The 12,185-nt window shown below is 40.6% G+C and overlaps 2 protein-coding genes across 3 annotated transcripts in view; both read left to right on the forward strand.

Moving 5' to 3' along the window:
- Positions 1 to 698: 698 nt before the first annotated feature.
- On the forward strand, positions 699 to 11,140 carry tmc4 (transmembrane channel-like 4). Its single transcript, XM_005732179.1, has 15 exons — positions 699 to 910; positions 4,296 to 4,438; positions 4,542 to 4,742; positions 5,280 to 5,353; positions 5,875 to 6,020; positions 6,233 to 6,383; positions 6,526 to 6,684; positions 6,763 to 6,920; positions 7,787 to 7,913; positions 8,414 to 8,511; positions 8,638 to 8,821; positions 8,915 to 9,045; positions 9,211 to 9,366; positions 9,473 to 9,551; positions 10,763 to 11,140. The coding sequence occupies exons 1-15, from the start codon at positions 699 to 701 to the stop codon at positions 10,853 to 10,855; spliced, it is 2,112 nt and encodes a 703-aa protein (XP_005732236.1). The 3' UTR covers positions 10,856 to 11,140.
- Positions 11,141 to 11,181: 41 nt separating this feature from the next.
- The window catches only part of leng1 (leukocyte receptor cluster (LRC) member 1), a 7,915-nt gene continuing 6,911 nt past the window's right edge, over positions 11,182 to 12,185 (forward strand). The window contains exons 1-2 of one of the 2 annotated variants that reach the window (XM_005732020.1): positions 11,182 to 11,369; positions 11,533 to 11,760. In XM_005732020.1, the coding sequence (XP_005732077.1) occupies positions 11,629 to 11,760 (132 nt within the window). In that variant the 5' untranslated portion in view covers positions 11,182 to 11,369; positions 11,533 to 11,628. The remainder of the gene's footprint in view (positions 11,370 to 11,532; positions 11,761 to 12,185) is intronic. The other variant, XM_005732021.1, reaches the window with a different exon arrangement.

Here is a 12,185-nt window from a genome sequence, read left to right on the forward strand (position 1 = left end):
TTGTGTTTTTTTTGTTTTTGCACCGGCTGTAACGTTCCCTGATTTGTAACAGTGTTGAAAGTGCAATACATCTCAGCATTTCCTCTGTGAAGATTTAGTTTGTTATAAAGGTCATATTAAAGCCTCTGCAAAGCATTGGGACGCGGTGCTTTCTCTAGGTAAATGTTTGTTAACGACATCCTGTTATTAAAAATCTTTTGTTGCTTTTGTTGTACACAGCAGCGTGTTGTATTTCATTTCCTGGCATCCATGTCCGCTGTTAAAATGCATTAATTTCCTCCCCTCTCCTGTAAAGTCAAAGACGTTTATGATTTTAGCACTTCAAGACAAAATATCTGACATCCTTGTTTTCAGTGTGCTTTTCCCTTCTGGCTGGGTAAAGCTAACTCATTAGGTTGAAGCCAATAAGGAAGTGCATGTGCAGTCATTTACAAAGGGAGTAAAGTCCGTGAAAGGGGACAACAAGGAAGCAGGTGATGGATACGCAGATTATCCTCACAAGGAAGTCTTTCACTTATTTGTTTGAGTCTGGATTTGTTGTCGGTCAGCTATTAGATGTGATCGTAGAGGAAAACTGTTAACATTCGTCAGAGAGATGGCCGGTGAAATACAGAGACAAAACTCTCATATTTACGATTACATTGGAGGTGATCAGATTTACCTGCTCGTATTTGTTGTTTGTTTTAAACTCTTAGACGATGTCTGAATGTCTTTCGCTCACAGGAAATGGTTATGACGGTGAGCAGCAGTCACTCAGGCGTCGGCGAGTTTCGTCTCCAGCTCCTGATCAGAGTTATCCTCACTTCAACTGGGACTCAACCCCCGAGGATGAAGATGAAGACAGCGATGGTGGACCCAAACGGGACATCAGGTGTATTCCTCTGCCCATGCACCTGAGAAGAACTATAAGGTATGAAACTTTCTACTGAATGTTTGGTGGTGACGTTTCAGTAATTCAGTGGAAAAACGGAGAAATAAAGAGAAAGCTAATGAAGAGCCCAGATTTGAGGTCATGGACTAAATTAATGCAAGTAAATTAATGACTAGAGTTTAAAGGTCAGGGAGTCAGCAGTGTATTGCTCATAAATGATAGCATGTTCCCAAATTTAAACGCGGTCTTAAAGAATGAGTATGTGGCCGATATGAAGCAGAACATTCATCGTCTTACAAATGAAAAACATAATCACCCTTCATCATACACTGTGACTTATCTCACTGTGTTCTGCTACAATAGTATATATTGGACTTTATAACTTCACTTGTGCTTGGGTTTTAACTTTTAGCAGTATATGATAAAAACTTAAGTCATCTAAATAACATGAGTCTTGTAATGGAGCTGGGATAATGTGGATCTGCAAAACACACACAACATAATTTCCAAGTAGATTTCTGGAAGAAAAATCATTCAACGCATAGCTTCATTTAAACCCAATCAATTTCATTAGCTAGTTGTTATAGACAGCTGGTTGTTCATGTATATTAAACTGTACGTGTCTGCCTACAGTTACATCTAGAAACCTAAGGACATGGACACAGTTTGTGTAGGTTTCATAGGTTTCTACACCCTCACAGTGATTTCAAATCAAACAATCAAGACATGATTGAAGTGCAGACTTCCAGCTTTAATTAAGTGGACTTAACAAAAGAGTTGCACTAACTGTTTAGTAATTACAGCCATTTGTATACACAGTCACAGTAATTGCACAGTTGATTGATGAGCAGTTTCATGGCCAGGTGAGGCCTGTTCACTCACTGTTTGATTACAAATTAAGCAGATGAATGATAGTTAGAGTTGATTTCCAGTGTTCACCTTGTATTCAGTAGTCTTTTAATTGAATATATATAATGTTCTAAGAGATGTTGATACAGGCGAAGGAGGCAATAATTAGGCTGAAAATTCAAAATAACCTTTCAGAAAAATGAAATATACTTTAGAAGTCAGTAAACTGGTTCATTCCTAAAAAGAAGGATTGCATTGAGCAGCTCAGTAAAACCAAAAAGGCCTGAAAGAAAATAAAGGCCAGCTTTTATTATTGTGGTTAAGAAGAAAACACCTTTATAATATCAGCTCTAGTAAAAACAACTTTTGAGGAGGTGTATCATTGTCAAAGTCCACAATCGTGAAACTTCTTCATGAGTGTAAATGCACAGGGTTTACTACAGGGTTCACACCACTGGTCACAAGGAAGAAGAAGGCGGTGGCCATCTATGGGAAAAAACTGTTTGGACAGATGAAACTGAGACGTATCAGAATGATGGGAAGAAAAAGGTTTGGAGAAGGAGAAAAACAGGTCATGTTTGGACACAAACCACATTATCTGTCACACATGGTGGAGGAAATGTAGCATGCACAGGTATTGCTGCCAGTGGAACCAGTTCACTGGTGTTTATTTATGATGGGACCTCAGATAGAAAGTAGCAGGACCAACTGTGAAGTACAAGACTGTACTCTCTGCTCAAATTCAACAAAGTACTGCAAAACTGATCAGACTGTGTTTCACAGAACAAAAGGATAATCCTCCAAAGCAAACTGTAAAAGTACCCAAAGGTTTTCTCAAGGCAGAGAAATTGGATATCCTTCAATGGGCAAGTCAGTCACCTGATCTCAACCCAACAGATCAGCTTTTCAGATACTAAAGACAAAGTGGATTGAGAAAAACCCCTCAAACCAGCAGCAGCTGGAGGAGGCTGCAGTAAAAGCCTGGCAATCAGAATCATAATACTTTATTGATCCCTTGGGGAAATTATGTTGGTTACAGCGCTCCAGTACAAACAATAACAAAATCAGGCAATACAAAAAGTAAGAAATAGATAAATATCTAAATATCTGAATAAGAAAGAAGAGCAGAAGAGCAAAAAGGGTGTAGCTATTGCAGTACACAGTGTATTAGGTGGATGAGTTGTACAGGGAGATGGCAACAGGCAGGAATGATTTCATGTGTCGTTCAGTGGTGCTTTTTGGTAATCTCAGTCTTTCGCTGAACGTGCTCCTGTGGCTAGCTAGCATGGAGTGGGTGGGAGGAGTTATCCAACATTGTCTTTATCCTGGACAACATTCGCCTCTCCATCACCACCCTAAGAGAGCCCAGCTCCATCCCCACAACATTACTGGCCTTGCGGATCACTTTATTATTATATAGCATCAGCAACCCTCAACCTACTGCCCCAGCATGCAACCGCGTAGAGGATTGCACTGGCCACAACAGACTCATAGAAAATTCGGAGCATTGTCCGACAGATGTTGAAGGACCTCAGCCGCCTCAGAAAATAGAGTCGGCTCTGGCCTTTCCTGTAAAGTGCTGTGGTGTTTTTAGCCCAGTTCAGTTTATTGTCAATGTATACTCCGAGGTATTTATAGTCCTCGGTCTTTGCCAGGTTGAGCCTCAGATGATTCTGCTCATACCACGTGACAAATCAGTTAACCACAGCCCGGTACTCTGTCTCATCATCCCTGCCGATGCATCCAACCACCACAGAGTCATCAGAAAACTTCTGAAGATGGCAGGTCTCTGTGCAGTGGCTGAAGTCAGTGGTGTAGAGGGTGAAGAGGAAGAGGGAGAAGACAGTTCCTTGTGGTGCCCCTGTATTGCTGATTACCTTGTGGTCTTCCTGTTAGGTAATCAACAATCCAGGACACCAGAGAAGCATCCACCTGCATCGCTGTTAGCTTATCACCCAGGAGGGTCGGCCTGATGGTGTTGAAAGCACTGGAAAAGTCAAAAAACATGACCCTCACAGTGCTCGCCGGCTGGTCCAGATGGGCGTAGACACGATTGAGCAGAGAGATGATGGCGTCATCAGCTCCAAGACAGGGCTGGTAAGCAAATTGAAGGGGATCCTGATGTGACTCCTCAAGGGAAGAAACACAGCATTTGGTGATGTCCAAATACACCTCATGCAGTCGTTGACTGTAAAGGATTTAAAGGAGAATTAAAAAGCGATACTTACATTTAAAATTCTGATTATGCAATACGTCTCTGAAAATACGTCTCTATTTATCAAAATGGCTTTAAATTCACAAACTGTCAATGAAAACATTTTTGATACAGCCCCTAAACTAAAGCTGAAAGCCTGCACTTCAGTCACATCTTGATTGATTTAAAATCCTCTGTGGTGATGTGCAGAGGCAGAATGACAAAAACTGCTTGTTAATGTATGTATATACTGTGTAAGTGCTATCCAATTCATGTTTATTTAATAATTCTCCTATATATAGTTTATTTTAAATTACTTGGCAATTGTGAGGGAATTTTGAGTTGTTGTAATATAATTTCTTTATTATTTGTCCTTCACAGGGAAGTGCAGCAAATGCGGTCGCCCGCATTTTCCAGAGATGTGTCCTGGAGAGGGAGACAGATGCTGCGTAAACTCAGAAACAAATGCAAAGAATTTCTTTACTTTTTCTCATTGTGGAGGAAGTCAGTGCAAATGATTGGAGGTACACATGCAGTAAATTAATATAAAAGGACAATAAAGGAAGCAGCTCAGTCCCACGCGTTAAGTTTACATTTGAAACAAACCATGTTTCTTTGCCCTCACAGGGAACTTTGGAGGTGGTGTCCAGTCTTACTTCGTGTTCCTTCGCTTCTTGGTGGTTCTGAATTTTGTGTCCTTCTTTCTGATTGCTGGGTTTGTCCTCATTCCCAGTGTTGTCTTCAGATCCACCAACCACCACCAACCAACCACCAACAGCACAGATATCCTCACTGTTAGCAATAACTTGAGTGAAACAAATCGCACCGGTGCGTCCTGTTTCTTCATTTCCTCCTTTTTTCCTTGTTACTCATCTTTTATCACATTTCTTCGTAATTACAACAGGAAGCCTTCTTGCACTTTGCTGCAACAGTTTCCAGGCAACAGCCCTGCATTTGTAGGAGTAAGAGTAGAGAGAGTGGTACCCCTTCTGTTTTCCCTTCAGAAATAAAATGTGGGCTGCTCACCTGTGGATGAGCAGAATATTTATACAAAATTTCACATCTGTGACATTCAAATATATACAAAAATGAGTTTATCCCTAATATCATTTATCATCTCCAGACCTGAAATAGCTTTACAGGATGATGTATGACTTTTCCAAATCCTTTGATTATTTTAAAGCCACATAAGAAACAGATCTTATTTAGACGTTAAATAGTTTCCACTGCAGCTGCATTGAATCTCCCGGTCTCTTTCTGTGTATTTAATTTATTTACAAATATCATAAATTCTTGAGGCAACAGCATGACCTTTATGTTCAGAGGAAGCTTTTTGTTGACTGTGTTTTATTTTTTCAAATCCAGATGATTGCAAGGTGTATGAAGTTAAGAGCACAACGGAGATCTATCAGTACCTCCTCGACTTCCTTTCGGGAACGGTGAGACGTTGAGAGACTTGCAGAATGTATATAGACCTGCACTTTAGTTTGAGGCACTTTAGACTTTCATAGAAGTGTCATTCCACTTTCATTCTGCAAAAAGGTGACACCGAGAACACATATAAGGTACAGCTGGAGTAATAATGTCTTTTTGTGTGTGGTGGTTTGAAAATAGAAAGTCACAGGTGTTACTGACACTATGTTGGCATGAGTATGAAAGTAAGGCAGCACACGCAGAACCACAACACTGAAACTAAAGCAGCTAGTTTGAATGAGCTGTGACTCATTTCAGGCTTTACACCTGTGCTTTTCTGCTGCACCTTGTCAAAGTGTTTTATGTGAATGACACTGGTTCATTTATGCTTTTAGGCTTCACGTTGGAGCTGAAGCCTACAATATAGGCCTAAATAATAAATCTAGCGATATATTGTAGTGAAGAAATTGCACAATTCTCCTGCTTTTATTCTCAGCCGGCAAAATGTAATTGCATCTTGAGCTGGATAGTCTTCTCTCCTTTACAGGGTTTTATGGAGTATTCATACCTGTTTTATGGCTACTACAACATCACAGAGATGCCGAACGGGGACTTCTTCTACAACATCCCTCTTGCCTACATCCTCACTGCTGTCTTCTACTTTGCCTTTTGTCTCATCTGCATGATAACACGGTCAGTCCCACGACTGTAACGGCCAGGTTCTTGATTAGACAGCAAAATTGGGTTTGTTTTACTGAATTCCTGGGGTCTGGAGACACTATAGTTCGTGTTAAACGGATGCATTATGTAAATAAAGGCTGTGTGTTTGCATGTTTAGCTTAGAGTCCTGAGTTCAGTCAGCCTGACTTCTGTCTGTATCCTTTTCACTGGCTGTTCACACACAGGATGGGGACTGCAGCTCGAGTTGCTGTGGCAACGGGAAGCAGCACTGGAGTGAGCAGTTACAGCATGATCGTGTTCACCGGATGGGACTATAGTTGCCTGGGAGACAGAGCTACCAAACTGAAGCAGAAAAACATCCTCTACCAGCTACAGGTCAGAAGGGATCTATCCTACTTAACAGGATGAAGTGCTGGAAAAGAGAAACGTGACCCACACGTGGCAGCTTTGCTCCACAGTTTCGTATACACGATGTGCCTTCAGGTGACCCCTCATTTCTCTTCTCTCCCTCGGCCAGGTGGATCTGGAGGAGGAGAGTCGAAAGAGACACGAGGCTGATCTGTCAACATCAAAAAAAGTGATTTTATACTCTCTGCGTGTTTTAATGACTTTTCTTTCACTTGGGTTCATTGGAGGAGCTTTCTACGGCATCTATGTGACCACACAGTTCAGCCAGGTAAACGATGTAAAAATAATGATGCCAACATGATCTTCTTGAAGCTCTGGGTGACCATCTCCCATTTCTGCTAAACAGAATAGGGCTGATGAGCAAGGGATCCTTGGCTTTATTATTCAGTATCTCCCGTCCATGGTCATCACTGCTGGAAACTTTGTGGTGCCTCTGCTGTGTGACAAGATCGCCTTAGTAGAGCAATACTCCCCCAGCACTACTATCATATTGGCTCTCTTAAGGTTTGTGAGAAAGAGATTATGTCACATGCATTTAATTTGTTTGTGTTTGTAATGCTTGAAAAAAAAAATCTGATCAGTCGCTCCAAGCCCATATCTTCTTATCACAAATACACAATGAGATATGACAAACTCCAGCAAATGTGGAAATTTTTATTGTAAATAAGAGAGTAAATGCAGAATTATAACACTATAACAACTATTGATAATAATGATGCTGCTGCACCTATTTTAAAAATTGACCAGAATATTAAACACAATAAATATTTTACTCACTTTAATCATAGTACTATAACTAGGCCCATAATTATCAAGACTGCCTAGCTTGCCAGGTTCATCCTTAACGACTGGCTCTAACAGAGCAGACAATAATGGGTCTAGTCACAAGCCATGGATCAAACAAACAGCAAAATGTTAAATGCCTGATGATAAATATGATCTAACCCACATGTTTTATTATCTGGCCACTATGGCTATACACAAGCTGCTATAATGCTTTTGCCATGATTCTCCAATATAGTGTGCAATACGAAGGAAATTATGCTGCAATCACCACCTTACCTGTTCTACAATTCAATTTCAGCTCAGGTTACTTCGTGTGGCACGTCCTTCAGTTTTAAAAAAAATACTAGCTCACCCTGGCTCCCACACAACTTACATCAGCTAAAACGTTGTTCATGGGGCCCTCAAGGTAAAATAAACACAAAAAACAGCTTAAAACCTTCCCTGCTTTAAACCTGGTCATTAGTTTTATGTAACAAATTTTTAAATATGGTAGTGTATCGTTATCTGTGTTGAGTTATCAAGTAAGATTAGTGTGAAATTAAAATTAGATGAATGAAAATGACCCATTTCTCTTCCACACCCAGGGCAGTGTTTCTGCGTCTGGTGAGTCTGGGCGTCCTCCTCTACACCCTGTGGAGTCAGATCACCTGCTACCCTAACGAGCTCAAAGGAAACTGTACACTGTGCGGGTACAACTACAAAGAATTCCAAGTAATTATATTACTGATCTTCATTTTCAGAGTGTAACAGCGCGGAGGGGGTCCTATATGACAGACCTTCTGTTGTTTGTGTTTAAGTTGTCTGTCATGAGAAAAAGCAGTGCTTTCAGTTTGTTGCTGGATCAAGACTTTGCTGGGTAAATTAAACAGGATCCCTTGAAGGCTTCGACGTGCAAAAGAAAAACTGACAGAATAATTGAACTGGAAACTCATTTACACTCCGTTTGTATTTTAAAAAGTCATAAACAATAATGGTAAAGCATGTCAGGTTTTTCAGTAAATATTTTTTGATCTCTTGGGGAGAACAGTAGCAGCTCTGCGACTGCCTCGTTCCGCTGACGGAGGCTTGAGTAAAATACAAAACGCGCTCTTTAACAGCTGCTATAACAGCCTGTGTGTGCAGACAAAGAGGTTAACACAACAGTAACATCAGCTTTGAATATATTCAGCATGTCCACACTGAAAGACAATCTTATCTTTTCTTATTGGTAGTGCTGGGAAACACGTGTGGGGCAGGAAATGTACAAGCTCACAATGTTTGACCTCCTCATCACCGTTGCTGTTTTTCTGCTGGTTGAATTTCCACGCAGGTACTTTTTATAGCATAAAGATATGAGTCGTATTAATGCACATCATGCAAATGCATGCTGTATATTTGAATACTGGTCAATCAGTCTTGTGTTCAGCTATGTAGTGTTTTTTTGTGTATGTGGTAGGCTTGTGGTGGATAACTGTTCCTGTAAGCCTGTTCAGTGGGTGGGGCGGCAGGAGTTTGTGGTTCCCTCCAATGTGCTTGGCCTGGTTTATGGTCAGACTGTGGTCTGGGTGGGAGCTCTTTTTTGCCCTCTGCTGCCCGCCATCAACACCTTGAAGTTTGTCATCCTGTTTTACTGCAAGAAGGTGAGGCTCTAGCTTTAACACCGCCAACACGTCACACATTGCTTGGTGATTGTGTCCCTAATCCACTATTAAATTGCCACTTTCCCCCCACAGATAACACTCTTCCAAAACTGTCGGCCAGCGCTGAGGACGTTTCGTTCTACCACCTCCACCTTCTTTTTTCTGGTGGTGCTCCTGTTTGGATGGGGTTTGGCAACAGTTGTCTTGATTTACAGTCTTTCTGAGTGAGTGTTTCATACTTACCTGTAACAGTTGCAACACAACTGCTTTTTCTGCATCACTGTAAGAAAACTTGCTGTCTTGCTATACTTGCTATAAACTTTGCATGAAAACATTTTTCATGTTATTTAACATTGCTGAGGACAAGTGTGTCCCTCTTCCTCAAACAGGATCCGTCCCTCTTACGGTTGTGGTCCTTTCCACTCATCCAGTACCATGTGGACAACTGTTCCAGACTCATTCAACAATCTCTCTAACGTCACACAGGAGTTTCTCTTCTTCGTCGGCTCCCAGGCGTTCTCCATCCCTCTTTTTGCATTAGCAATGTGCGTGAACTCTCAGTATGCTATTTGTGTAATGATGACCTGCATATTAAATAGTCCTTACTGTGCATTTCATGGAGTAATATTATGTCTCTCTTCTCCCTGGCAGTGTGGTGATGTGCTATGTCGTAGCTTTAGCAACTGTCTATGGGAGAAGCATTGCACTGCTAAAAGCCCAGCTTAAACTGGTAAACTGCTTTATTATTATTACTATTATTATTATTATTAGATAAAGTCATGTACTTAAGGAAAAAGCCAAAGAAGGAAAGTAAATACACCCTCTTTCAATTGTTCAGGACATAGTAACAAAAAAAATCATCTGGTCCTTATCAGACTCTAACATGATGTATTACACCATGTGATTACTTAACAAAAATTATGCCAAAATGCAGAAGCGCTGTGTGACAAACTAGGTACAACTAGGTACACTTCCTGATTCAGTAGCTGTTAGAACTGTATGACTTTATTAGTCTCTCACATTGTTATGAAGGAATTTTGGCCCACCACAGCTTTTCAATATGTTTAAGGTTAGGAATTTGACTGGACAATTGCAGCACCTTGACTCTTTTCTTTGTCAACCATTCAGTTATAGATTTGCTGCTGTTCTTGGGATCACTGTCCTGCTGCATGACCCAAATTCAGCCAAGCTTTAGCTGTCAGACAGATGGTCTCATAGTTGACTCTAGAATACTTTGGTATACAGAGGAGTTTAAGGTTGACTCAATCACTGCAAAGTGCTCAGGTCCAGTGGGTGCAAATAACAAGCACAAATCATTACCCCTCCAGCACCGTGCTGGACAGTTGGTTTGAAATGTTTGTGCTGATATGCTGTGCCTGGTTTTCACCAAACGTGATGCTACACATTATGGTCAAGGATCGCCACTTTGGTCTAAACTGAACAAAGGACATTGTTTCAGAAGTCTTAAGGTTTGTTGAGACTTAAGCTGTGTTGCCATGATTTACAGTAAATAGGCTTTCTCCTGGCAACCTTTCCAAACGAGCCAGTCTTTTTAAACTGTACTGTCAGTTTTCTACAACTGCTTCTGCATCATGTTTCAGTATTTGTTACAAAATGAAACAGTCTAATATATAATAACTTTCTGCTTGTGTGTATTTACATTAACTTCATTTTAAAACCTGCCGAGGATTAATATCATGTGTTGATAGGTAAAATCTTGGAATTCAAAGAGGATGTATTCACAGGCACTTTACAACAACTACACACAGTCCAGTCCAAATATACAAACCTATCTGCATTAATTACCTTACAGTTTATAATGACCCTACAGTCCCTTAATTAAATGGTGATCTTTTATATACGTCATTAGGCTTCACTTTGAAACAGTAAGTTAAATGGTTTCCTGATTCTCACATGGACTTATGAGTTTTTGGTTTACAGGAGAGCCGTGACAAACAGTTCCTGATCAAGCAGATTGAGAGCCTGAGTCGGCAAGCTCATATACCGACACATCATGCAGGAGTACAAGATTGAACACGACATATGGGCAAGGATCTACCGTCTTGAAAACAACATAATAAGACTTGTTTTTATGTTTATAATTTAATGCAGGCTAGGTTTTACCACACACGTCTGCACGAAGATAACTGTATTAAAAGTTGTGATTTTTTTTAAAGGAATACATAAAGAAGGAGAATTAAAACTTTATCGTTATTAGAGTATAACATTTCCAATATGTAAATAGATTAGTGCCTTTTCTGTCTGTCCTTCAAAGCAGATATTCTTTTCTTTACATAATAAAATAAAATGAGAAACATAACAGCCCCCTCTGCTGTCGCCATTGTGTTATTGCTTCAACGTGGAGCTACTGTTTACTTCCTGTTTGGGTCTGCCTGTTCCTGTGAGGTCCTGCTACCTGTCCAACAAGAAAAATTCTTCACAAGTTGGTGACAGTGCCTGGGCCCTGTTTTAGAGAGTAAAATGTTTAAAAAAAATATTGCTAAATTGGCGGAAATGTGATATCTATGCGTGGTGCTGAGTCCTTAAGGTAAAGTAGATGTGGAAAGTAGCAAACATCGGCTAACATTAGCTCGTTAGCGCTGCCTCTTGGGAGGTCAAAGCTGCAAATATAAAGTTTGTTTTTGTATATTTATATGTTTTTATTCTATTTTTCCGCTTTGGGGCATTGACGCATTTCCTTCCACAACTAGCGGCTTTATTTGGGGGAACTTATTCACGTTTTCCTTCCACTTTTGCCGCTGCTAGCCGACTGCTAACCTATAGTAGTAACAGTCGCCAAGGGAACAATGAACATCCTTCCGAAGAAGAGCTGGCATGTCCGCAACAAAGACAACGTCGCTCGAGTGCGGAGGGACGAGGCCCAGGCAGCAGAGGAGGAGCGCGAGGCCAAGCGTCGCGTGGAGCGCGCGGAGCAAGAGGTGACTCCGGGTGCATGACCGTGGCGTGCTGTTACTGTACATACTTTTTGCTCTGTTTCCCATGTAGTTTGAGCAGGATACCTCAAATTCAAACCAGATATGATCAGAAGCAAGGTTACTAACTTGAACAACATAAAAAAAGTACTCATTTATAATAAAAGTGTACAGTAAATGTCCTTTTTCAGTAGGGCCTACCTGAGATGCTCTTAGTCCAACCCTAGTTACAAAAAAGTTAGAATACTGTGTAAAGTGTTGCTGAAAACAGTGAGGATTTTTAAATTAAGTAAACCTAAATACAGTGGGGCAAAAAAGTATTTAGTCAGCCACCGATTCTGCAAGTTCCCCCACTTAAAATGATGACAGAGGTCAGTAATTTGCACCAGAGGTACACTTCAACTGTGAGAGACAGAATGTGAAAAAAAAAA

This window comes from Pundamilia nyererei, unplaced genomic scaffold (assembly GCF_000239375.1).
Source record: "Pundamilia nyererei isolate P.nyererei 1_Seehausen unplaced genomic scaffold, PunNye1.0 scaffold00045, whole genome shotgun sequence".
In the NCBI taxonomy this organism is placed as follows: Eukaryota; Metazoa; Chordata; class Actinopteri; order Cichliformes; family Cichlidae; genus Pundamilia; species Pundamilia nyererei.

Coding starts and splice junctions, on each gene's coding strand:
- tmc4 (XM_005732179.1), top strand. CDS start 699: ATGTCTGAATGTCTTTCGCTCACAGGAAATGGTTATGACGGTGAGCAG. Junction 6,021..6,232: donor CTCATCTGCATGATAACACG/GTCAGTCCCACG, acceptor GTTCACACACAG/GATGGGGACTGCAGCTCGAG. Junction 8,512..8,637: donor CTGGTTGAATTTCCACGCAG/GTACTTTTTATA, acceptor TGTATGTGGTAG/GCTTGTGGTGGATAACTGTT.